The sequence below is a fragment of the Vombatus ursinus genome, unplaced genomic scaffold (genome assembly GCF_900497805.2).
Source record: "Vombatus ursinus unplaced genomic scaffold, bare-nosed wombat genome assembly UNPS02014822.1, whole genome shotgun sequence".
Lineage (NCBI taxonomy): Eukaryota > Metazoa > Chordata > Mammalia > Diprotodontia > Vombatidae > Vombatus > Vombatus ursinus.
The window spans coordinates 2119066-2145673 of record NW_020954600.1 but is presented as its reverse complement, the minus strand read 5'-3'; the positions used below and the strand labels follow the sequence as shown (position 1 = coordinate 2145673).

At 53.0% G+C, this 26608-nt stretch overlaps 1 protein-coding gene across 1 annotated transcript; it reads right to left on the bottom strand.

Moving 5' to 3' along the window:
- Nucleotides 1-7361: 7361 nt before the first annotated feature.
- Nucleotides 7362-21425, bottom strand: PEX16 (peroxisomal biogenesis factor 16). The gene is made up of 11 exons (XM_027837840.1): nucleotides 21205-21425; nucleotides 20200-20235; nucleotides 19864-19940; nucleotides 19636-19769; nucleotides 19385-19485; nucleotides 16876-16956; nucleotides 16571-16723; nucleotides 16389-16461; nucleotides 14566-14685; nucleotides 8321-8385; nucleotides 7362-7997 (listed from the first exon to the last, which is right to left on the bottom strand). Exons 1-11 carry the CDS (start codon nucleotides 21314-21316, stop codon nucleotides 7939-7941), a joined length of 1011 nt encoding a protein of 336 aa, XP_027693641.1. The 5' UTR covers nucleotides 21317-21425; the 3' UTR covers nucleotides 7362-7938.
- Nucleotides 21426-26608: the final 5183 nt, after the last annotated feature.

The window sequence follows — 26608 nt, the reverse complement described above, 5'->3', positions numbered from 1 at the left end:
AAGGGAGCCAAACCGCATCAGGGTACCTCACTGTTAGAAGTTCCCACCCTCTCTTGCCCATGAGCATCTTAGGCTACCCCCAGTCCCCGGGCCTTCCTGAAGAATTGTCACATAAGGGCACCAAGAGCTCCTTTCCCCACAGATGTAAAATGCCCCTCAAGACATTCTCTTCGAGAAGGAAGGATGGTGGAGGATCCTAGCCCCTTGTCACCTCCAGCTTGTGGCTGGGCCTCACCTACCCCACTCAGGAAAAGGAACTGATGCCTGGGGTCATACCTTTGTGAGAGGTGGAGAGAAGCAAAGGAGTTAGACCCCTTCCCCCAATTAGGACCACCATCCTTGGGATTATAAGCACTGAGTACCTAACCAGCAAGAATAACTAGGAGGTGCCCGGGGTCTCTACACCCGGGCCATCGCTTGAATACTTACCTGCCCGGGGTCTCTACACCCGGGCCATCGCTTGGTGGGTCCCTAGCTGACGTAGTGCACTTAGCCAGCTATCCCACCCAAGCCTTCACTTGGATACTTACCCTTCCCGGTCTTTGGACGTCTCCGGCCCCTCCGAGGGTAGAGGGGAATGACTAGACAGAACACCCGAGTTGGCAGCTGCACATGATTTATTGGTTACATGCTCTCCTGCCTCCCATGGTCCGGCGTCTGCTCTCTCTCCTGCCTCCCATCGTCCCAGCCTCTGGTCTCTCCCCAGCTCCGACTCCCGGCTCCACCCAGACACCCCGGGTCCTGCTCTTATAGCCCTAGCTCCACCTCGTGGGTAGAACTTGCCCGAGTTCCTCCCATGTTCCTCCTTCGTAGGTGGAGCCAGCGTCTGTTACTGAGGCACTCCCAGTACCCTTTCGGGCAGGTACTAACCTCCAGGCGTCTCTTAATACCCTACAGGAGGCCACGGTCCAGAGCTGGGCCCTAACAAGGAGGCTAACCAGTGAAGCCCTCAAGGGACCTTTTTGAACCTCTTGCCCCAGTGAGAAAATTGCTACTTGTAGCTCTGGAGAGGGACAGCACAAGGATTTGTTCCCATTTTACACATGAGGACAGTGACTCACCCAAAGAGCCCCTCAAAGTCAGGTGGTAGAACCCCTTAGGCAGGATTCAAATCTAGAGCTTTGGACTCCAAACTCTACCAGACTGACTGTCCTGTGCCAACTTGAGAGAAGTTACACCCCCAACACATGAGGATGTTTGGGGCTGTTTTCTGGAAATCTTCAGGGCGGCAAATTTTCAGAAAGTCAGGCGTCAAACCGGTATTTCATCAGCAATCTTCAGAGAGTGGCCGACAGTCAGCCAACCTTTCTTCTAACCCAGCTCCAATCCCTACATTCCCCTCTCACCTCTCCTCTCTGCCCCGAGGGGACCAATCCAGGGGAAAAGATGGTTCTCTCCCAGAAGCGTGAGCAGCATTCCCCCCTCCCTCTGACCAATCCTACAACCGCCTCTTTCTTCTTGTCACATCTCAACCGTGTCACCAGAAGGTACCTTCACCTCTAAAACGCCACCATCCCGTGCTGGGGCGATCTTCATCTTTTTCAAAACATGTACCCTTTGGAAATCTAGTGAAACCTATAAGCTCCTCAGAAAGTTTTTTTTTTTTAATTCATGATTGAAGAAAATCCCAAATTTCAGCAAGCAAAGATTTTTTTTTTGCCACCCAAGATTAAGAACCCCTATTCTAGTTGCTGGGCAAAAAGCTTTTCACCTGTTGGGAGACTGTTGTCTTCTGCCCTTCCCTGCCAAGCCATTTCAGCATCTTTTCAAAGAAGAGGCATATACATAGTTTGTCAGAAGGGAATCCTCTAAGGGCTCTACCCATTCTTGCCCCATTTGCAGAGGACAGTGAATGCCATCTGCACACGCCGTGCCATTGGCCAGCGGAGGGTAACCAGAACAGAAACGGGACTGGACATCATGACAGAGGCAGGACTGGGGATGGTCAGCCTGAAGAGAAAATTGGGTTGGGGGTGGAGATCATGAGATTATTTATCTTAAATATCCAAATGTGAATGGTATTCTTGGAGGTGAGGGCTCTGGAGGTTAGAACTTATACTAGCAAGCAGTAGCTACAGGGAAAGATAGAGTAAGGCAGGCATACTAAAAGCACTGTTGGGGGAGTGGGGTACTGCTTCAACCTTTCTGGAAAATAATTTGGGATTACATGAGAAAAACTCATAAACTCCATGCCCAGTACTGGGAATATATGCTAAGGAGCTCAATGTCAAGAAGACAAGAGGGCAGGAAACAAAGAGGATGCTTACCCTTCTTGTTAGCCAAGCAAATGACCACAGCAACGGCTCCTCTCCCTAAAGTTCATCGGACTATGTCATTCTGACTGCCATGGTGCCCCCCCCAGTCCCCTCCTCCCTCAATTCAATAAACTCCCTGTGGGTCCCTATGACCTCCAGGATCAAATGTAAAATCCTGTTTGGCCTTCAAGACCCTTCATAACCTACCTCCCCCCCCCCCCACAAAAAAGCCCTTTCCAGTCCCCCACGTACCCTGGATCCGGTGACACTGGCCTCTTGTTCCCTGAACCCAGTATCCTGACCCAGGGCATCTCCACTGGCCATTCCCCATGCTTGCTATACCACCCCTCCTCGTCTCTGCCTCCTGGTTTCCTTCCAGGCCCAGCTAAAATCCTGCCTTCTACAGGAAGCCTTTGCAGATCTCCCCAATTCTAGTGCCTTCCCTGTTAATGATTACAGTCATCCTGTACAGAGCTCCCATTAGGCTGTGACCTCCTTGAGACTGGGCACTGTCTTTTGCCTTTCTTCGTACCCTCAGTACTTGGCACTGTGCCTGGCACATGGTGGACAATAAATAAATGGTTTTTGACTGACATCTACATGTGGCTTTTGTGAACAATTTCGCACTTGAATGTGATGAAAAATCACTGCACCACAAAACCAAACTGGTATGGGAAATTCAGAGAAGCACAGGACTCAGAGGAAGTGATAGTTAAAAACACTTAGCTTGAAATGTGAGAACACCCTATCCTAGAGAACCCATAAGGAAACATAATAATATATAACATTTGTATAGGGCCTACTGTGTGCCGGGCACTAAGCTAAGCACTGTATAAATATCTCATTTGATCCTCACAACCACCCTCAGAGGTAGGTGATTATTATCCCCATTTTACAAATGAGGAGACTGAGGCAGACAGAAGGTAAGGGACTTGTCTGGGGTCACATAGCTAGTGTCTGACACTGGACCTGAACTCAGGTCTTCCTGACTCCAGGCTTTGTACGAGGTAGATGAGGACTCACTATTTTAAAAGGACTTCCACAACTGCCCTGAAAGAGAAACGAGCAATGAGCTCAAGCAGAGGCTGGACAAGCCCTCCTTGGGAAAGCTGGATGAGAGAATTGTGGAAATTAAGTGACCCACACCAACTTCATTTTCTGACTCAATTCTGGCTCTGGCTCAGTTCCCTTCCTATTCAATTGTGGGTCTTGTCCAATTTCTGCCTCATGAGAAAACTTTATTCAACTGTGGGAATTGGGAGAAAACTTTATTGCATTGTTTGAACCTGCCCGTGGCTGGAAAGTTGGACCACCTCTGCTATTTAGAGACCCTTAACTCAGGCCCTAGATTATCCCAAACAGAAACTGGTCAGATCCGAAGACTGATGCAAGGGATTTTCTCACAACTGTACAACTCGTGCAACTGATATGTCTTCTCTCAAAACTGGCCTCGCACTGGTTAATCGGTCATTGTTTCAACGTTCCTTCGACTATTTACAGACACTTGGGGGGAGTGGGAAACTTCTTCTTCTGACTTCAGGGAATTGCACCTGTTCACTCTCCCCCTCCCAACCTGGAAACCCCTAATCTTTTCTCCAATTAGAAATCAGATGACCTTATCTTGTATCCTGGTTTTTATCCTGCTCATTGCTTTCTTTTAATGCAAAAAAAAAAATCTGTCTCTCCCTGCATTTGGGGTCCTGTGCCAAGCTGATGAGGCCTGGTCCCAATTTGTTATGCAATTGGCACATATTGCTTCATAAATCAATATGCTCAAAAGCTCAAATCTATTTCCTCATTTATTTCGGATTTACCTATGGGAGACACGGAGAAAAGATTCAAGCATGAAGGACTTAGGCCCAGGTTTTCCAGGGCCAGCTGTGCCCTGCTGCCTCTCTGAGGCATACCCAAGCTAAACATTTCTCCTATACTAAACACTGTGGGACCCAGTCAAAAAGTAGGAGAAACCCCTTCTGTTCTGGGCCTGCTGTTTGGCTACACTCTTCAAACAGCGTGCCAGGCCTTGCTCTCAACCCCAAGCTAGGCCCACCTGGCTATATGCAGCCTGTGTAACGAGGAACATTAGACACAAAGTCAGGTCTTTGATCTCAGCTTCTAGGGACATCCAGGGACCCTGGCCAGGGCATTTAAACCCTCCGTGCTCTAGGAAGCCCTAAGACAGGTGTAGAGAAGGGGTGGGCGTGCTGAGGCAGAGGGAGTTTCCCCACCAATGAAATTCCAGGTCTCACACCATTTTATTTTACAAATACTTACGAAGTATGGTGTCTCCTGATCTCACTTTAGTATTTCTATGATCAGTACCTAAAATAGTGCTTGGCACACAGGAAACAGTCAATGGTCTTTTGAACTGATCTGAATTTTGGCTGCTATCACATCCTGTTGACTCATGCTCAAGCGGTCATTCCCTAAAACCCTCAGATGTTTCCCAAGAACTCTACCCACCCCCTAATCCTGAATACACTTCCCTTGTCTTCCACTGCTTCTTCTCATACTCTTTTCATCATTGCGCTCAGGGAAAAAACTTGGCTCTCTGGAAGACACTGCCACTTCTTTCTAGGTCTGGTTCCTCCTCACGAACCCAATAAATGAAGCGCACTCTACCATCCTTAAAAAGTTACTTCCTTTGAGGGTCACTCCATTGTCGATGCCATCTGGTCCATGGTCCTTGCTGTTGTGACCTCTGTTCTTCAAGACACCTCTCCTCTTTCTCCGGGTCAGCGCCTAATTCACAGTCTCTCTTTACAACCCGACTTCTGCCCTCTTGGGGTCCTCAACCCACCTCAGATAGTCTATTCATTAACCACTTTAAACTCCCAAGACCTCCAACCCCATCCACACGCACAGAAGTCAACAGCACCCATAAATGTGCCATCTCTATCCAATATTTTGAACTCTGAAATTCCAGATCATTTCTACTCCTGCTCAGGCATAATTTTTCTATCAATATCATAGGCTGACAGTGGAAATGACCCGGATATGTTCTGCATGCTAAGGCCCATGGGGCCTTTCCATCTCAGCCCCTCAAGCATAGTGACTGCCTCTCTGCATTCCCACGGCTCAGCTCAGGGCTCATCCACGCTCCGCTCTTCGAAGCCTTGTCCCTAGGGTGGACCATTTCAACTACAATGTGTTCCACACTTGACTCTCTTGTCCCACCATCTACCTTCTCTGATCATCCTCCCCACACCACCTAGCTGCCCAGGTCCACTAACAATTCCCTTATCTAATCTCAACTGGACCTTCACTGCTACACAGCAAACTAGTCACTTGACTCTAAGTTGCCATCTCACTTCCCTGAGTAGCTGTTTCACATTCTCTTTTTCCTTCCCAAGCTCCTGTCTTCCTCTCAGCAGATGCACTCACCTCCTACCTTACTAATAGGCTCCATCCTTACTCCCACCTCGGAGGAAACGGCCCTTTCTCTTGCCAAGGTCACCCTTCTCTTTGTTCCTCCGACATCATCCTTTCCCAACTCCTCTAGGGCTCGCCCCATTGATCAGTCCCTCTCTCTCACCTTCAATCTGTTTGTTGGCTCTTTCCTCCGGTGCCGATGAACACCTTCAGGTCCATTCTCATCTTAGTAGCCCAGGATAGGGCCCTGTGGACTTGACCTTGCCACCTCTTCACACTAGGGATCTCCAAGCATTTAAACAGTGCTTAGCACTTAAGTGCTTAACAAATACTTAGAGATTCCTCCTTTTCATAGTCAAACTCCTAGAGAGAATGGTTTAATCCTATAATCTACTAATGGCCTCTAGCACCTTTCCAGTACTCATCTCAACCCTTTGCTGGCTGGCTTCTGATACCATCACTTCACTGAAACCGCTCCTGGAAGCTAAAATTAAATGATTCTTTCTCAGTCACCGATGCTGTCTTCCTGGACCCTCTCTTTGCTTGGGTCCTATGACATTACTCTCTCCTAATTCTTCTCTACTGACCACTCTTCAGTTTCTGGGCTTGAATATCACTGATCTTAGGCCCCCTTCAGTGTGCTGTTCCCCAGGGCTGTCTTGGGCTTCTTTTCTCTCTATACTCATCCTTGAAAATCTCAGCAGCTCCCAGGGGTTCTAGCATCTCCAGGGAAGTATTTCCCAATGCTACATAGCCAATCTCCTTTCAATTTAATCACGCACTGCTGTCAACTGCCTGCTCCCACATCCTGAGTAACCCACACGTCTCGAATCACATCCCAAACAGAACACATTATCTCTCCTTAACCCACCTCTGCTCCTTCCCCTTCTGCTGAAGGAGGCTCTAACCTGTAGCCACCCAGGTTTACAGCCTTGGAGGCATCCTCTACTTTCTCCTCCATCCAACCAGCTGCTCAGTCTTGCCCATCTCACCTCCATCATCTTGCAGTGATGCCCCTTCACACAGACACCATTGCTGAGGGGATCAGGCCTCACCATCTCTTTCCTGGATCATTTTAATAATCCCCAGTGCATCTCCATATATCCCAGTCTCTCCCCTTTCTAAGCCAAACTCCAAGGCAGAGAGAGGTGTGGTCATGTCATCTCTCTGTTCAAAACCCTTCTGTCCCTCCGTCCCCCCGGCCCAGTGTCAATAGGAGACCTAAGCTGGAGCTTGGAAGGCCTGCCTTCCCAACCTCATTTCTGATCCCTCTCTTTCACAAACTGTGTCCCAGGCAAAGACCCTCTGCCTCCCATCTCTCTGCACTTGACCCAGGCATCCTCTGGCTGTTGGCTCAGCTGGAGGACTCCCCGAGGAGAATGGAAGCTTCTGTTCTATCCCTGGATCTCCCAGTAAGTTTTCTCATCCGTAAAATGAAGGCGCTGGCTTCTACGGCTTCTAAGGTGTCATTCCCACAAGCTTAATAAGCGATCTTTGAAGTGAGCTGCTGTCTAGATATGCCTATCTGTGCCATGGAGTCAAAGAATCCAAGTGCCAGGCTTTATATTTAACCTCATTAAATGCCATCTTAGAAACTCTAAACTCTTGAGATATCTGAGATGCTGATTAGCAAACAGGTTAGCTACTCTTCCCAGTCTGGTCATCTGCAAATGAGGTAAGCATCCCAACTACACGTCCATACAAGCCACTGATAACAATTAGCAGTCAAGAGTGTTCATTGGGAAAGTGAAGCCTTTTCTTACTTTTGAGTTGGGGAGGAGGGGAGGAAAGATTAAAGACTTGGATGGGGGAGACCCTGGAGTCTGAAGGACTCTTTCTGACCATATCCCAGCTCTGTCAAGGTCCTCCCTATTTACCTTCGACAGGAAGCCCTGACCAAAGGTAGGTGGTCCTGAGGCTGGAAGGTGGCCAGTCCTACTTTCCAGGGATTAGAAGTTTCTTGCTTTTTAACAAAGCTGATTGCACATGATAGAGCTTCATGAAAAGAGGTGGCACCGTAGTACAGGGCAGGCCCAGTCTGCAGCAGTGACTGCTCGGGCCCAGGGCTTGTGCTGTGTAGAACAGGTGGTCGTTCATTTTGAGGCGGCTCCAGCTCCCAAGGGCCGGCTGGGCTCCCCTCGCTGTGGGGGCACAGAGGGGACACACTTAGGAGCATCACTAGGGGCCAGTTTTATTAGAGGACAGAGGAGCTGAGGGGCTGAAGGGATGTGCTGCCTGATCCTGCAGCAGATCATGCCCCCCGCATCCCCCACCCTCTCAGCAGTCCTCTTCCTCAGCCCTGGATCGCCTGTCAGCCCCAATTGTAGAAATAAATTTTCTGCCAAGCAGGCAAGTAGTCCATCAGTGGCCCTGAAAAGAGAGAAGGAAAGAATGAGGGGGGATCAAAGGCCCTTCCCCTGCCCTCCACGGCCACCCCTCCAACTTCCATCATTCCATCTCTACCCCTGGACCCAGTCTGTGACCATGCCTACTCTCCAGCCGCCAGGGCCCACCTACTCCTGGTCTCTCAACAGCCACCTGTGGGCCTTTAGCAGGTCCAGACTCAAGGACCGCCTCCTCTCAGCTCTAGCTCGTCAGCACCCCTGAGCCCAGCAGAAGCACCCAGCTGCTGGGAGCCATCAGGCTGGATCCACAGCAGCTGCTTTGCTCTCACCCCTTGTCCCAACACTTACGGGTAATCAAACCAACACCAGGAATGTAATCAGCCAGCAGCCGCAGCAGGAAGAGGATTCTGTCCCTGGACGGAAAGAAAGAGAGGAAACAGGCTGCATGGGGCTAGGGAAGAAATGCTTGAGTCAAGGAGGCCCCTACCTCTGAAGGTACAAAGTGACTCTGGGGAACAGAACAGACCAGAACCTGCTGAGGGCAAGTGGAGAGACTCTGCCGGGGGCTGGGGAGGGAGGGATGGCAAGGGACAGAGAGACTGTGACCCTGGCTCCGGCTTCATCGCTAACTCTGAGCTCCACTCAGCTGCCCAGCCATTAGCTGTCAGCTTTGCCTTTCACGTATGTTAGCAAGGGAGCCCCCAGCGCTCCCTTCTTCAAAGGGATGAAAAGCCAAAGCAAAGGATGGAGGAAAGCCTGCTCGCTAAACTGGCAGACGTCTCTGCTGTTCCCTAATTTGGCACGCCATCTTCCCTATCTGTGTCTTTGCACAGACAAGAGAAACCAGATTAAACTGCGACGGGGAACTACTTAACAAGTCACAAAAATACAATATAATGGATAATGTGACATTTGAAAACTAAGCTAACAAGCAGTCTTCTGCACGGATCGGGGACCCCTTCGGTACTTCTTAGAAACCTTTGTGTCCTTCCTACAGGAAGCCTTCCCTGATGACTCCCCTTGGTTGCTGGTGCTTCTGCCTCAAATCACCTCACATTCATCCATTCATTCATTTGTTCGTTCTTTACTTGTTCCCTCTGTTTTCGTGTGTATATCTGTATTTGTATTTATGTACTTATATTCTGGGTACATATTTCTATATACCGATAGCTATAGTTCTGTGTTTTCACACAGCATCTCCCCAGTAGAATAGAAGCTCTTTGAAGGCGGGCACTGATTTTCATTCTGTCTCTGTCCCACGCACAATGGGCTACTGATAATGCCTAGTGGGTTGCATTGCTAAATCTGGACTGCGTGTTTGGCAGAGTTGGACTCTGAGACTCGCGAGACGAGACAGCAGCTTTCCCCGTCCCCCCGCCTACTCCTGCTCTCGCTCTGCTGTGGCTCCCATGCCTCTCCCCACACCCCCATAGCTCCAGGGTCTCCCCCACCTCTTGCCCCGTGAGGGGAACATGGGATTCCGGATTCTCCCGTGACGTAGGACTCTCTGACGCCAGCTACACAAGACACAAGAGGACCGGAGCACTTCGGCCCCCAGGTGGGAAGCACCCCCACAGGGATGCCATCTCAAGCACCTGAGCCCACCCCACAAGAACTGCCGTCACAGGACAGATGTGGAAGAGGCTGAGAGAGCAGCCGGAGGTCAGCGAGTGGGAGAGCTGAGAGTAAAACTGACCGCGTTCCTCACCGTATCGTGGGAGCTTCATCTCCAAGCACGCAGCGCTGGGCGTGGGGAGCCAGAGGGAAGGAACCCCAAAGGCTAGCTCATGCGGCCAATCCTAATGGAGACCAGTCACTGTGTGACCTCCGCCCCTGACCCCATGACCCCACGAGCCGTCTTAGAGCCCTGCTCTGACTGTTCTTGTGACACGGGCCAGACTGAGGGTCTCCACCCCTCTTCTTACCCGTCATAGCACAGTGCTCAACACACAGGAGGTGCTTAAGAAATGCTTGTTGACTGACTATGGCCACTGCAGCCAATGAGCTAGAGAAACACTCGGAATCACAGACTTTCAGAGCCGGACAGGACCTCCGCCAGCCCCGAGTTCCAGCCCCGACCCCACAACCACCCTAACGGTAACAAACAACTCTGCCTCAAGGCCTCGACGAGGGTGAACCCAGCAGTTTCAGAGGCAGCCGACTCCACTGTGGGACAACTCTAATCGTCAGGCAGCTCTCCCTGAAATCCGCTTTCATTTGACTCTGTTACTTCCACCCAGCGGCTCTCGGGGGGACCCTCTGGAGCCAAGCAGGACAGTGACAGCCCTTCCTCTAGATCCCCCAGGATCCTGTCCTCTTTATGTTCCCTGTCTCCGGTTCCTTAACGGACCCCCACTGGGCCCTCCCCACTCTGGCTGCCTTTCTCCAGACACTGTCCACTTTATCCACGGCCTTCACTCCATCGCTCAGCTTGCCGGGTTCCTCTTCTGCCTTGGCGAACACTTGCCTATTAATTCTGATCAGATGCTTTCTGGGCAGCGCCCACCTAATAACAGTAATAATGACTACCCTCCGAAGCATTGTTCATCATGGTCCATTCTAGTATTTGAAAGAGTCAAGGATATTTTTGGTGTGGGCACAACCTCCACTGATGCAGATGGCACCCCCGTGATGAACCAGCAGATGGTCTTCGAGCATTGCAGCAGTGGCCAAAAAATTCAACATTCTGTGGTCAATCGAGTGGCAAGACCCTCCCAATTTAGCAAGGCCACTCCTTGGACAGAAGGCCCAGTGATCCCCTCCCCTGCCACCTCTGACGGGAGTCTGTCCCTTCCATCGTTTCCCTACCGACAAATCTTTGATCGTCATCTCTCAGCTTCTTCCCTGCTGCCTTCTAATATGCCCAAAGCTCCTTTATCTCCGCAAAACTTTCATTTGATCCGGCCATCAATTTGTGCTCTATTCTCTCTCCTACCCTTCGCTGCCAAACTAGGGAAAGTCATCTATGCTCATCACCTCCACTTCCTTACCTCCTACACACTCCTTAACCCCTTGGAGTCTAGGTTCTGACAGCACTGCTCAGCCTGGCATCACCTTCAGTTGTCCTGATCCATATCCGACCACTGGACGGCCTCCAGACGGCTCTGGAGGAGAAAGCGAGGCTGGTGACTTTGCACAGCCCTTCCTCACTTAAATCCAATTCACTTGCAAGTCATGGCATCATCTCCCTGAACTCACGGTCCTCTTCGAGAACAAAGGACACACAACAGCTCAGCCCAAACTGCTCTTTCCAAAGTTTCCAATGACGTCTTAATTGCTAAAGCCTAAGAACTCTTCTCAGTCTTCATCCTTCCTGACAAACCTACGGGCAGTGGTGTGGTCCACTGGAATGAGTGCTGGATTTGAAGTTATGGGATCTGAGCTCTGTGAAATGAGAGACTAAGGACTCTGAAAGTTCTTTCTGGCTCCAAGTTCTCCCACCGATCCGACCTCTTTCTCATTCTCCTTTGGTGGGCCTTCCCAAACGGCTCACATCTCTATGCATGAGCACTGGCCTGGGATCAGTCCTGCACCCTCTTCTCTTTCCACGCTCTCGCTTGGTGATCTCATCAGCTCCCAGGGGTTCAATTATCATCTCTGTGCAGAACACACCCAGAGCTACCCAATCCCCCTGAGTCTCTCTCCTGAGCTCCAGACCCTCATCTCTGCTCAACAGCATCTCAAACTCAATGGGCACAAAACGGAGCTCATTACCTCTCCCCCAACACCTACCACTCTGCCTAGATTCCCTGCTGCTGTCAAGTTACGCAGGTCTTAAATCTCCGAGTCATTCCTGACTCTTCCCTCTCCTTTGCCCCCACCTGCCATCAGAAGCTTCTCACTTCAACCTTCCCAGTGCCTCTTGTGACCATCCCCTTCTCTGCACTCTGGTTCAGGCCTTCCTCACCTCCCACCTGAACCCTTGCAAAAGCCTCCCGGTTGGTCTCTGTTCCCCTCTCCAATGCATCCTCCACTCAGCTGCCAATGTCTGACTGCTTCGCTGCTGCCGCTGCCGCTGAGTGGCTCCCTCTTGCGTCTAGGATACAATTTAAACTCTCCCCTCTGGCATTAAAATCTTTCACAGCCTGGTTCTGGTGACTCGTTCCAAACTTATTTCCCCATTCCTCTCCCTCCAGCCAAACTGGCCCGCTTGCTATTCCTTTGACTTGTTCTATCTCCTGTCCCCACCCCGTTGCACAGGTGGTCCCTCCTGCCTGAAATGCCCCCTCCTCATTTCCACCGTTAGAACTTCTAGCTCCGTTTGAGGCTCAGCCACAGTGCTGCCTCCGAGCCTAGGCTCTTCCTGACTCCCTCGCACTATTAGTGCTCTCCACCTAACCCGGCCAATCACTTGGCAGCTATTTTGTATTTATTTAACTATGTACATTGAAAGGTCCTAAAGAGAAGGAACTATTTCATTTTTAAATCTGTAATCAATCAATCAACAAGTATTTATTAAGCACCTTCTATGTGCCGAGTACTGTGCTAGGTGGTGGGGATGCACATGTCCAGATAAAACAGCCACGGACCTCCAAAAGCTCAGGCGCTGGGCACGCAGCACACCCACCCAGACGCATACATCTATGAAGCACAGACGAGGTCGCTGGGGGGAGAAACCGAAGCCGGTGGGGGGACAGCGCCTCCCGCCATGGGTCGGTCAGCCCCAAGAGCATCAGGGAGAGCTGGTGCTTCCTCGGGCCTGGGCTAAAGCCTTCTGGCTCAGCAGGGCTAGGCTGTGGTGCCCACTGGAGTGTGAACAATGACTGACCACAGTAACACTTACACGGAACTTGAGATGAGAACCCTGTGATGTAGGGAGCATGACAACTATTAGCACGCTCAGTTTGCCGGTGAGGAAACTGAGACTCAGAGTAACAGCAATAAAAATGGGGGTGGGGAAGCACTGTGCTATCTACACCCAGATAGTGAATGTCCCAGCAGGGCCGTGAACTCCATCCAGGAGACATCGAGGCACACTGCCAAAGTCGCCAAAGTTCCTTCAACAGCGTCCTCCACAGAACCAGGCCCTGAGCTGGATCCACACTGCCTGCATTAGCCACTGAAGAAAGGAGGGAAAGGAAGGAACCGCAGACTTTCAGAGCTGGAAGGGACCTCAGGGGTCATCTCGACCAACATCACCACTGCAACACAGCCCACTAAGAGGCTGTCCATCCTCTCCTAAGAAGGGGAGCCCAGCACCTCAGCCCATGCCGGATGGCTCTCACTGGGTTCCTTCCCCTGAGCCCTTTCTACTCACTGCTCCTAGTTCTCCCCTCTGGACCAAGCAGAACTAGTCTAATTCCTCCTCCATGTGACAGCCCTTCAGATACGCTAGGACAGCGAGCAGGTTGCCCCGAGGTCTGTCTTCTCTTCAACTGGTCCAAACTGGTCAGGGACCCATAGTCCTCCACCAGGTTGGCTGCTGTCCTCTGGGCCCTCATCTTCAAACTGTGAGGCCAAGAACTGATCAACTCTCCCAGTGTGATCTGTCACCTCCTTATGCTTGGAGGTGAGCTCTCTCTGGGTGCTGCCTGCCATTATAGGAACTGTGTGGGATGCCTGTGGACCATGCTGAGGCTGCGGTCCACTAAGGCCCCAAGAGCTTTTTCAGACAAACTATCCGCCAGGCCATTCTGTCTCTGTGAGACTCGGCCTTCATGCTTTCTGAATGTCCAGGCCTACAGAGATACTTTCAGATCTGGCATATGGCCTACCGCTGCCTGAGCTCCTGGCGCTCCTGACTCCGAGCCATCGGCAGGTTCAGCCACCGTGCCACCTGAGCCTTTACATGTGTGCCACTGATAAAAACTGACATTGAGCCACAGAGACACCCATCTCTGAGTCCAGCTCTCAGTGTCTGTACAAGAGCAGGAAGAGCCTAGCCCTCCCGAATTAGAGGTTGGTCGATGGCGTTCTCCAGATCCATTCGTCTCTCCCAGGCTCTTTAAAAGGTTCTAGAAGTGTGCCAGGAAGTCACATCCAGCTCACCGGCCTCCAGCTGACAGACTCACTTCTCTTCATTTTAAATAAGGGCTGTCCATCCCCAAGCCTGCAGCACCTGGACCGTTCATTCTATGTTCTATGTGATTGTTCAAGGATCACAGCCCAGGGCTCAGCTGCCACAACCGGAGCTCTCTCCGGCCTGGAAAGGATGTGGTTCATCTGAGCGGTGATGTGAATTCCCCCAGGGAGGCGGGAGGCTCTTTTTTTACTTCCTTACTGTTATTTAGTATCAGCTTCCTACTTAGCCTCTTTTCTCCTGTCCTTTCCAACCCAAAGGTCATTTTCCTGGACAGAGAAAGCAAGTGAAAGGAGACCTGAGCAGCTCTGACTCTGCTCCTGCTGGGCATCGACCTGCACGTGCTGAGCAGTGATCCTCCCCCTTCCACCCCTTGGCTGCCTCAGCTCGTCCTGCCCCTGCCCCCACGGTCCTCCTGGGTCACCTGCACTGGCTTCCACCTCCTGGACATCAATCCTTCACAAATCGAGGCTGGTGGATCAGTTCTCTGTGGGTGCACACCGGTCCCTCAGATCACCCAGGCCCCACCCTGACCTGCCCCAGGGCCTTGCCAGCCCCCCCAGGAATCCCTTACTCTGAGAAGCGGTCATAGAAGGGGGAGCGCAGCAGGTAGTAAAGCAGCAGGGCGGTCCGTCGCCGGAGCTCCAGGCGCTCCCGCCGAGTCAGCCCTTTTTTGTCACTCAGCAGACTTAGGCTGTGGATGGAAGGAAGCAGGGAGCGGGGTCAGGCCTGAAATACTCACAGCTGGGAATCCATGCACTCAAAGAGGCTATCCCCCATGTGAGTGCACATCTTTTGCTTATCTCCATCGGTCAAAACCTTCTCTTCCTTCAATCAGTAAACAAGCTCCTACTGTGTGCTGCCATGGTGCTAAGTACACACCAAAAATGAACCAAGCCCTCCTCTCTCAGAGCTTGCCAACTACTGGCTCATCTCAGGAGCTGCCTCCTCCGTGAAGCTCGTGCTGATGCCCTACTAGGCTGGAAGCTCCCTGAAGACACGAGCTACTGTCATCTCCATCTCTATACTCTATACGTTTTTGACATTATATGTGCCTGGCACACAGAGGTATTTATACAGCCCTTGCTGAATCTGTGCCCTGCCCCCGCCGACTTCTGTCCGAATGTCTTTGTCTCCAAACATTCTCTCTCTCACTGGATTTGCCTCTGCACCCTCTCTCCTACATAGACCTTTCCCCATTCTATTACAGGCAGGGACTTTGTTTTTCCCGTGTTCCTAGTACTAGCCCAAAGCCCAGTTCAGAGTAGGCATTCAATAAGCATTTGCTGACATGAATGAAGACTGGGGGGAGAAGGGGAATCATCACTCGAGCTCTTCACCCCTCTTCTGAGTCCCCCCCCCCCATCAGTGTCCTGAGAGGGAAGGAAGAGGCAGCCAGGGCAGGACCATCTAGAGCTCTCCAAGGGTTTATAAAACACAGCCCCAGGGACACAGAGCAGCCCTGAGATAATTAATGCATGCATTATTAACGCCATTTTGTGGATGAGGAAACTGAGGCTCAGGAGAGGTTAAAGGACTTATACATGGTCATCTAAGTGCTTGGACTAGAACCCAGATTCTATGACTCCTGTTCATAGATTCAGAGCTCAGAGGAACCTTAAAGGCCACGTGGTCAGCACCACGTCCTTTTATCTCAGTCCTGTGCTGCCCACTTTGATGCCCCTTTTGTGCCCTTAGCTGCGCCACTTCCCGCACTGATGCCCCTTGACAAGAGCGGCGCTCCCCCCTCAGCTGTCTGGCCACAGTGACCCACTCCCCCAGAGCCTTGACCTCACAGGGGTCTGCCCTCCCTGCCCACACTGAATCCTGCAGACGGGTCTGGGGGCTGTCAAGGGGGAGACGAGGTCTGTTCAGCCTGGCCTCAAGGGCTAAGCCAAAAATCAATGGGAAGAAGCTGCAAAGAGGCAGATTTAGGCTTGAAGGAAGGAAAACCTTCCTAACTGCTAGAGATACCCCGACAGTGCAGGCTGCCTCCAGCTCACTAAAAGCCTTGAGAAAAAGGCTATGTGGCCACTCCTGGAGTGTGTGGCAGAAAAGGTCCTTGGACAGGTGCAGCTCCTGAGGTCAAAATAACACCAACATTCACAGTGAGAAGAGGGGAAAGGAACAAGCATCTGTATAGTACCTACTATGTGCCAGCCACTGTGCTAAGCACTTTACAATGATCATCTCCTTTCATCCCCTCAAGAACTCTGGGAAGCAAGTGCTGTCATTATCCCCATTTTGTAGATGAGGAAACTGAGGCAAAGAGAAGTGAAATGACTTGCCAAGGGTGACAGAGGAAGTATCTGAGGCTGGATTTGAGTTCAGGTCCTCCTGATTTCTACCCAGTGTGCCACCACTGTAGAAGCTGCCACCCCAGACACACACACTCACCTAGTCACGTCCAAGATAGCAGAGAGCAGCCAAGGCTTCCATGACCGCTGACCCCACAGGCCCAAACTCAGTACTGACAGTGAAAGGGTCAAGGTCCTCTTGAACAGTGTGGCACCAGCCCTCAGCCCCCCTCCATCCTCAGCCTCTCCTCCCCCGACCACAGCCTGGCTTCCGGCAGATACAGTGCAGCAAGGGTCGGGCTATGTACACTGACTCAGCAATGGTCTCCTGTAGCCCCAAGGGGGTGGGGCCAGCTTCCAGCTCCTCCCCTCGGTGGTGTGTCCGCCCGTCCTGCTGCTGGGGGGCTCCCCAGTGCCTTGAGTGCAAGGATGGTGCTGGAACAGAGTCACACCCATAAGAAGGGAGGGCTTCCAGGTGGGATAGGGAGAAGTGGGCATCTGGGGGCAGGTGGTGGCAGTGGCGGGGTGCCGTGGAACTAAAGCCCAAGTGACCACGTGTCCCTCCCCCCTGCCCCTTCCCCGCTTACTGCTCTGCAGGGATCGCACCACCCGGCTGGACCGCTTTCCCACATATGGCCGGTCCTGGCTGCCCACACTGTGCTCACCACCTGGAGAGGGAAAGAGGCCAAGGAAGCAGGGTGGTTGGTGTCCTGGAGGGAGAAGTCACACGGTATCACCACCAGCAAGTCTTTAGCAAGACCACACCAGCCCCATACTCCAGCAACTCCTTGTTACCTCCAGAATCAATGATAAAACCCTCTCTTTAGTGTTTCGAGCCTTTCCTAGCTTGGTCCCTTCCCAAGTCTTCAGCCTATTTCAGCTGGGCTCTCTTCTCTGCTCTAGGATCCACACTAGCCCTCCCATGGCACTCCTGACCCCTTCCCTCTGTGCCCGTGTACTCGCTGTGTGCCCCCCTACAGCTGGGGGCGGGCTCCTCCCTGCTCACTCTGGCTCCTTCCAGCCCCAGCCCGGTGGACAGTCATCTTCTGCTCTCAGGTTCCCTTCCATCCACTCTGTACAGATCTGGTCTATACCTAGTTATGTCCATGTTGTCCCCCTCTTTGGATAGTAAGCTCCTTCAGGGCAGACTGCTTTAGTCTTTCTTGGTATCCCCAGCACTTAGCACAGAGCAGGCCTGGAACCCAGTAGGCCCCTGGCTAATGTGTGAAGATCAACAGAAAACACATGCTCTGCCCCTGTCCGAGGACTAGCCCCAACTGTCCACAAGGGCACCATGGGCAACTGAAAGGTGAAGGGAGAGTGTCCACTGGATACCAGAGTTGACTCCATTAACTCAGTCTGCTGGGGAGGAGCTAAAAGACCCCCATCAGAGGCACACAGTTGGCAGTGCCCGCTGGGCAGCCTCAGTGTGGGGGAAGCACGCCTCCACAGGCCAGATCCTGGCGATTAAAATCAGCCCAGGAGAGAGGAAACCCTCTCCAGCACCAGCTTCCCAAGACACAAGGAAACCCTTCCAAGGAACAAGAAAAAAGATGGGAGATGTCTCAAGAAGCTGATGGGGAGCAGGGAAGTCACCAACCGAGACGTGAGTTGGGGCTCAAGAAACGTGCAGAAGAGGGAAGCAAGGGCAGATAATAGAAGACGAGGGTGAGGATGCAGCCCGCCTTTCATTCTGCTGACACCCAGGGAAGACAATGGAAAGAGAGCTGGGATTTTGTTTCCAGGGGCCCCTGCATCCTGATGGAGGTGGAAGGCCCCTGAAGGGCCAAGGCTGCTGCTCCACATGGGCAGCCACAGCAAGGGAGGAGCTGCCTGGTTCAGCCTTTGCTTCTGGTTTCTCGCCCAGAGGGTCAGCTGTCTGACTAGTGTCAACGCTTGGGCTCCAAGCTAGGTCGTTGGCTCCGTTAGGTGCCATTTTCATGCCAGTGCCTGCACTGCCTGGAAGGGTAGCCATCTAGCTCTCTGCCAGGAAAACCATTTTCTTTTGCTAAGGGTTGGGAAAGGGGTAGCAGTGACCCACTGGCCCTGTAAATTCTGTCCACCACATACAACCTTGGGCTTCCACCAACAGGCAGCATGAGTGTCAAAGGGGATAGGGCATGGCTCGGGAGTCAGGAAGACCCGAGTTCAAGTGCGACCCCAGACACTTCCTAGTGACCCAGGCAAGTCCCGTCACCTCTTTGCCTCAGTTTCCTCAACTGTAAAATGGGAATAATAATAGCAACTTTCTCCCAGGGTTGTTGTGAAGACTAAATTAGAAACGAACTATAAAGAGCTTAGAGCAGCTCCTGGCACACAAGAAGCGCTCTATAAACATTAGCTATCATCATTATTATTATTATCATTATTAAACTTCTGCTGCTACATACCTCTTAGGAGCCTTGTAGGAGCAAAGAAGGAAAGATAAGGATAATACTTGGGGGTGGCTAGATGGTACAGTGGAGAGAGCACCAGCTCTGGATTCAGAAGGACCTGAGTTCAAATCCAGCCTCAGACACATAACACTTACTAGCTGTGTGACCCTGGACAAGTCACTTAACCCCCAACCAAAAGGATAAAGAGAATACTTTGGAAAGGAAAGCTCTCCACAGCCATTAGTAAGAGTGTTATACAACCCTAAAGCTTTCGGGTTCAAAGTTCCAACAACATGACTACAGAGGAGAAGCCAGAACTGGAGGTCAGGAGGGGTGGGAGAGTTGTGGCAGAGCAAGGCCCAGAAGCCAGATATCCCACATCTGGGGGCTTGCTGCTGATCAGAACCCAAAGCTTCACTTTGTGTGCCACGGCTATTGGGACGCAGTACAGCCACCTTTTAAAGGTGGCTCCAAGGACGATCCTCATCTTAGAGAGAAAGAAACTGATCTGCCCCAAATCACCTGGCTGGCAAGTGTTAGAGCCAGGACTTGAACTTGGATTCTGACATACCACAGAGTCCATGACGACAGACAGCCCCTTGGCCCTCAACACTCTAAGGGCCCTTCGTGTCCCACCTCCTCATGGGGCCCAGGAGAGTCAGGTGACTGGCCCAAGGTTGCACGCGTGGGGGAACAGGGCAGGGAGAAAGTGGAGGCTCACCTTGGGGGTGAAGCTGCATTTCCCGATCGAGTGGCACGATGGGGGGTGAGGTCTGGAGGCCAGCCTTGTACCAGAGCAGCAGCAGGACACGCAGCACAGCCCTGTGGGGACAGAAGCCGTGGTGGGGAGTGGCGGGCGCCTCAGAGAAGAGAACAGCACAGAGCGGACAGAGGACCTACCCTGGCAGGGCTCACCGTGAACCCAGGAGCACCCTGGGCCATCCCTCCCTACCCCCCCATCCTCCAACGTACTTAGCCAACTGGATGAGGACGATGACAAGCCAACGGCCCATCTCCCCCCACACCTTGGCAGCCCCCATCTCCATGAACACTTCCACGCACTCGAGCACACTCAGCCACGTCAGCAACTTCTGCTGGGACAGTGACTGCAAGGATGAGAGGGGCATCAGAGGGGCCTGGAGGCTGCGCGTGTCCTCCCCCTGCCGGCAAGGGCCCCCCCCCCCCGCCCCGGCCCCTTACCCCGGGCAGGCTCTGCCGGAGCTCCTTCCGCAGGATGCCGTCATTCAGGAGCACCAGCAGGTTGGAGGCAGAGTACACTGGGAAGTGCCAAAGGCGGCCAGTGAGGAAACCCTCTCCTCACCTTCAGCCCAGAGTCGCGAGCACCAACACGCACCTGCTCAGCACCAGATGTGGGGAAACCAACCTGTTCCTCCACCTCTTGTCTCCCCACAGGGCAAACTGACAGGGGGAGGGGGGAGCCCAGAACTTTTGAATCCAGGTCTGACAACCCCAGCCCACAAACACCTCCCTCTTCCAGGCAAACCCCCCACCCCGGGTCTACACCGGCATACACACCCAGTTCTGACAGCTCGTGGGAATCAGCGAATCGCCCTGGGAAAGAAAGAGAGAAGGGAAGGGGGTGAGAGGAGAGCTCCCTCACCCACCGCGGGGGTCAGACCACAAAGGCTCTCATTTTACAGAGGAGAACAAGGCCCACACATGAAGGGCTTGTCCAAGGTCACCCCTGTAGCGTGTCAATGGAGGGGCTGAGAGTCACGTGTGCAGAGAGGGAGTTTTTCCGAATTCACGAATCTCTTGAGAGTCTCTGTCTCTCACTCTTAGGGGGTCTCTGTTTCTCAATCTCTGGGAGTATCTGAATACGAGTATCTTGGGGGTCTGTCTCAGTCTGGGAGAGTCTGTCAGTCTCTTGGGAAGGTCTGTCCGTCTCTCAGTCTTGGGAGTATCTATCTCTAAAGCTCAGGGGTCTCAGTTTCAAAGGGTCTGTCTCAACCTGAGGGGTGTCTCTTGTCTCTCAGTCTTAGGGAGCATCTTTGTCTCTAGTCTTGGGGGTCTTTGTCAGCCTCTGGGGATCTCTCAGCCTGAGGGGTGTGTCTTTTGGTCTAAAAGTTCTATCGCTCAGTGGGGGGGGGTCTCCATCTCTTGGGGGTCTGCCTGTCTCTCAGTCTTGGGGGTCTCTATCTCTTAATCTCAGAGGTCTCGGTCTTTGTCTCAGGGGTCTATCTCTCAGTCTCTGGGAGGGGTCTCTGTCTCTCGGCCTGAGAGGTATCTTTCTCAGTCTGGGGGGCGGCGTCTCTCAGGCCGGGGGGATTCTCGTCTCAGTCTCTGGGAGGTTTCTTGTCTCTCAATCTTGGGGATATCTTTGTCTCTAGTCTTGGGGGGGTCTCCGCCAGTCTCTGGGGATCTCTGTCTCTCAGTGTGAGGAGTGTCTGTCTCTCATCACAGGGTCTCTCAGTCGGGGGGGGTCTCCATCTCTCGGGGGTCTGTCTGTCAGTCTTGGGCGTCTCTGACTCTGTCCCTCAGCCACATACCCCACTCCGGGGTCAGAGGTCAGAGCGGTACCTGCCAGCAGGTAACTGAGGCCCCGCACCGCCGTCTCCAGCTGGGCCGTGGCGGCCGGGTGGCGGGCCACGTACTCCTGGTAGCGCAGGCCCAGGAGCCGCAGCTTCTCCATCGCGCCTCGGGACTGCAGTGAGACCGGGACTGGGAGCAGGGACCAGCAGCAGGGACCAGCAGCCGCCGCGTCCTACACCCCGCAGTCTACTTCCTGCTTCCGACCCTGATCCCGTCTTATTTCCGCCCGGCCAAGTTCCCGCCCCTTAAGGTCGTCCTTGGCAACGGCCTGCCCGGGCCCTCCCTCTCAACCCCGCCATTTCATTGGTCCCGATGCTCCAGAGGGCCGTCCAACCAGGATCCTGCCAGGCCATGCTCTACCGCCTTTTGGCAGAGTTGGCTCTGCGCCTGCGTGGATCCGTAGGGCTTGGGCGGCAGCCCGTGCAGTTGCTTCCAGAGAAGGGAGGAGGAAGCTCGTCCCTTTCGACAGGTGGACTAAGCCAATCGAACGCCGAGAGGGTCGAGTGGAAGGACTGGATTTAAAGGGCTACTCTGCTCGGCAGCAGGCAGACCTGGCCCGAGGTATTCGGCGGGGAGCAGAGTTGGGCTGGAAGCGGCCGAGCTTCTGGCAAGGTTTTCCCTCGGTATCCTCTGGGGTTCTTTTCCTTTCCCCATTGGAGGGAAGATGTGTCATTGGGGGAAACTGAGGCACGGGGCCTGGAGGACCCAGGCGTCCTGCCCCCAGTCCAGGCTCTGACACCGGCCGGCCGGCTCCTGCCCGTCCTGGGTCCGAGCAGCCCCGGCAGCAGCAGCCCCAGGAGGGCACTGCCCTCCCGTGGGCGCGGATAATCCACCGCCACTGAGCACTCCCAGCCCAGGGAAGCTCGGAGTCCTCCGAGACCCCCCTTCTTCGCGGTCTTTGGGGGGGTCCTGAGCCCCACCAAGTCCACACTGGACCCCCGGGAAACTGCCGCCTCTCTTAGGAGGGCTCCCTAAGGCAGGAGCTTGGAATGGAGGGGAGGGCTACTAGAAGTTTCGTGTCGGGGTCATAGAAAGAGCCCTAGGGTTGGGGTCATAGAAAGAGCCCTAGGGTTGGGGTCATAGAAAGAGCCCTAGGGTTGGAGTCAGGAGCACTGGGTTCAAATCCTGACTCTTCACCTTGAAATGATTGGTTTTAGAGCTGGAAGGTCCCATCAGATGGGAAACTGAGGCCCCGGAAAAATTCAGTGACTCGCCCAAGATCACCCTGCTAGTATGACAGCACTATCCTTTGACTCCTAATCTGGCACCCTTCTCCGGCTCTATGATCTCGCTCTACTGGTTGTACATCCGCGGAGAAGTCACTCCCTTCTCCGGGCCTCGGTTTCCCCGTTTTACAAAGGCGGTAGGGGGTTAGACCAGACGACCCCTAAGGCTGTGATTCCAAAAGCAAGACTGGTTTGAAGGTGGAGGGAGGGAGGAGAGAGGAAAGGAAGAAGAGAGAAAGTCCAGCTGGTGAGACAGAAGGAGGGAGAGGCTTCCCTCCCTCCGGAGGCAGGTGCCAGCAAGCCCTGGCAGGGTGACGCTTAGGGACTGAGCTAACCCCGGGAGCACTGGGAGCCCTGGGAGCCCCGGGAGCTGGGGCATGGGCTAGCTTAGGGATTGAGCTAGCCCTGGGAGCTCTGGGCACCGGCTAGTTTAGGGATTGAGCTAGCCCTGGGAGCCCTGGGAGCTGGGGCACCGGCTAACTTAGGGACTGAGCTAGGTCTGGGAGGGGGGCATCGGCTAGCTTAGGGATTGAGCTAGCCCTGGGAGCTCTGGGCACCAGCTAGCTTAGGGATTGAGCTAGCCCTGGGAGCCCTGGGAGCTGGGACACCGGCTAACTTAGGGACAGAGCCAGCCCTGGGAGCCCTAGGAGCTGGGCCACCGGCTAGCTTAGGGACTGAGCTAGCCCTGGGAGCCCTGGGAGCTGGGACACCGGCTAGCTTAGGGACTGAGCTAGCCCTGGGAGCCCTGGGAGCTGGGACACCGGCTAGCTTAGGGTCTGAGCTAGCCCTGGGAGGGGGGCACCAGCTAGCTTAGGGACTGAGCTAGCCCTGGGAGCTCTGGGCACCAGCTAGCTTAGGGACTGAGCTAGCCCTGGGAGCCTGGGGCACCAGCTAACTTAGGGACTGAGCTAGCCCTGGGAGCCCTGGGAGCTGGGACACCGGCTAGCTTAGGGACTGAGCTAGCCCTGGGAGCCCTGGGAGCTGGGGGCACTGTCTAACTTAGGGACTGAGCTAGCCCTGGGAGGGGGGCACCGGCTAACTTAGGGACAGAGCCAGCCCTGGGAGCCCTGGGAGCTGGGACACCGGCTAGCTTAGGGACTGAGCTAGCCCTGGGAGCCGGGGGCACCGGCTAGCTTAGGGACAGAGCTAGCCCTGGGAGCCAAGGCACGTGGGACTAACTTGGTCATGTATCACTTTGCTTCTGGGGCTCAGATCTCTCTCTGTCTCTGTTTCTGTATCCCACATCCCACCCCTTTCCTGGCCCTTTAGAGGATCCAAGTGCTCTCCTTACTCTCTTAAGGGTGTCTCAGGATCCAATAAGGTCATGGGTAAAGAGGCGCCTGACAAGTCTAGAGTGCCAAGGACATTTTGAGACTTTTTTTTTATTGTCTTCCTCTCTCCCTCAAATAGCAGGGGGAGGAGTAAGAGAAGAAAACCAAGGGGAGGGAGCACACAAAATGTGTGTGTGTGTGTGTGTGTGTGTGTGTGTGTGTATAGAGAGACAGAGAGACAGAGACAGGAAAGAGAGAGAGAGAAGAAGGAGGAGGAGGAGGAGAAGAGAAGAAAAGAAGAGAGGGGGAGACAGAGAGGAGAGGAGAGAGGGAGGGAGGGAGACAGAGACAAAGAGAGACAGAGACAGAGAGAGAGGCAGAGAGAAAGAGAGGGAGAGGGAGAGAGAGAGAGAAATCTGTAAAGAAACTGCCCAGAGCCTAGGAATTCAATTGAATAAGCATTTAGTAAGCCCCTCCAGTGGCACTAATACCTTTGGCCCTCAAGGGCCCTTCCAGCTACTTCATATATATCTTGTATCTCTTTAGTTGTTTACCCAAATGTTCCCATTACACTGTCTACTCCTTGGGATCGGGAACTAATTTTATCTTTTGCCTTTCTTCATATCTCCAGTGCTTAGAACCATGTGTGACACACAGTAAGGGCTTAATAAATGTTGGTTGACTTGGCAGAATCTGGGAATCACAGAACTTGAGAATTCAACATTTATTAAGCATCTACTGTGTATCAGGCATTTATTAAAGGGCCAGCTGTGGGCCAGACATTGTGCTGGGACTGAACCAGAGAATCACAGAGTCTGAGGGTTCAATGCAGCAAGCATTTATTAAGTGCCTACTGTATACCAGACACCAGGCTAGGCAGAACCTATAAATCACAGTCCAAGAACCTTACAGTTAAAGAAGATCTCAGAGGTCTTTCTAAGCCACTTCTACCATCTACATTCATATGAAAAAAAAAATTGCCCTCTTTGTGCCCTGTTGGCCAAGGGGGTGTAGAGGGTAGGGTATAGGCTATGAGCCAGAATCTCAGAATTAACTCCCCACCTCCTGGTAGGAGAGGGATTTGAATCAAAGGACCTGCGCTCTGAGGAAGGACTGTCTCCTTCCGTCTTTGGGCCGGTCCAGGGGGGTACAACGAAGCTGGGCCAGCTAGGGGTGGGCTGGTGGAGGGAGGCTGCTGGGAAAGCCTCAGGTGTTTCCAGGGAAGTCAGCCCCAGAAGCCAGTGCTCTTGGTTTCCCCCTCCCTGATCCCTGGCTAGATAAGTGCCCCAGAGACAAAGAGCAGCTGTGTGCCCTGGGAGAGCCACGGGCTGGGCTGGGAGCCTGCCTGGGCACAACGACTTCTTGGCTCCTGCCCCAAGCTGGCACTGGTACTCCCCTAAACCTAGAATTGGAGGGGAGAGCAGAGGGAGGGAGCTTGGCCTTGAGCCTCTGGCCTGAAACTGACCTCCTTCCCTAAAGCTGAAGCCCTTCCCCACCTCTCGAAGCCCAGCCAGCTCAGTGAGAGGCCAGTGCTCCTCTCTGGGCCTCAGTTTCTCCATCAGGTGAGAATGAGGGACTAGGGAGTTGCTATGTTAAAAAACTGTCAGGTAACCGTGTAAAGCCAGTGTTAAAGAGCCTCCCAGCTCTCTCTCAAGGGCCAAGAGGTTGGCCTCCTGAGGCTTCCTTGAGGGGAGGGGAAGGGCTCCTGGTCACAAGAGAGTAGAAATGCCCCACTCTGGGACGCACATTCTGCCAGGAGCCCAGTCACCCCCAAAGGAAAGGGCAGGACCCACTGCCGAAATGTCCGTCTCTCCCAAGAGTAGTGGTGTAGTGCCTGACCTTGGAATCAGGAAGACCCGGGTTCCAGTGTTGCCTGCCATCCCCCTGCCTAAAGGGGGGGGGAGGGATGTTCACTCAGTGCCCCAGGCAGCTCTAAACCTGTAAATTATGGTGGAGCTGCCAACCTGCAGAGGTGGAGGAAGTTTCCACACTGGAAATCCCCTCACTCTGATGGAATCCCAGGTCCAACCCATCCCAAGCCTCTCCAATGGGGTGCAGGTTGAGGGGCAGGAGAAGAGAATGTTTCAGAAGTGTAGGGAAAGCTCAGGGCTCAGGATGCCCCTGCCCCATCACTCCCACTTCCCCTGTCTCTCCACAGTTTTCCCCTTTGCCCTGGAGGGCCACCTAGAGACACGATTGTAACTCGAAAGGCGCTGGATTGTAGAGCTGCCAGGTGCTAACCTGCTCCATGGGCCTTCGACAAATCACAGCCTCCCTGGGCCTCAGTTTCCCCATCCATGAAAACGGATGATATTCCAGCTCTGACCTTTGTGTTCGTTGGTGCTTCCTGGCACTGACTTCCTGTTGTAATAAAAATAACTGACACGGATATTGCCTTTTAAGATTTACAAAGCACTTCTTCTACCTTATCATCTTTGACCTCATAGGACACCAGTAAGATAAGTACCACAAGTATTATTAGCACCACTTTTCTGAGGAAGAAACTGAGGCTCAGGGAGATTAAATGACTTGTCCACAGTCATGGTCAGTGAGTGTTGGTGGTGGGATTTGAACCCAGATCTCCTTGACTTCAGGGCCAGAACTCTATCTCCATCACTAAAATGCCTTCATGTTCTGTGGATCTAAGATCTTTCATATTCTAATATTTGTATATTATGAATATATGTATTAATATATTTGTATATTATGAATATATGTATTCATATATAGATGAATGTATTCTAACAATTCATCTTTTGTATTCTAAGGTTGCTTTCACGTCAACATTTTTTTCTCACATCCTCTGGGCCAAAGTCCTTTCCATTTCAGATATTTTGTGTTCTAAGGGCCCTCCCAGCTCTGACATTCCCTGTTCTGAAGCCCCTCCCAGCTCTG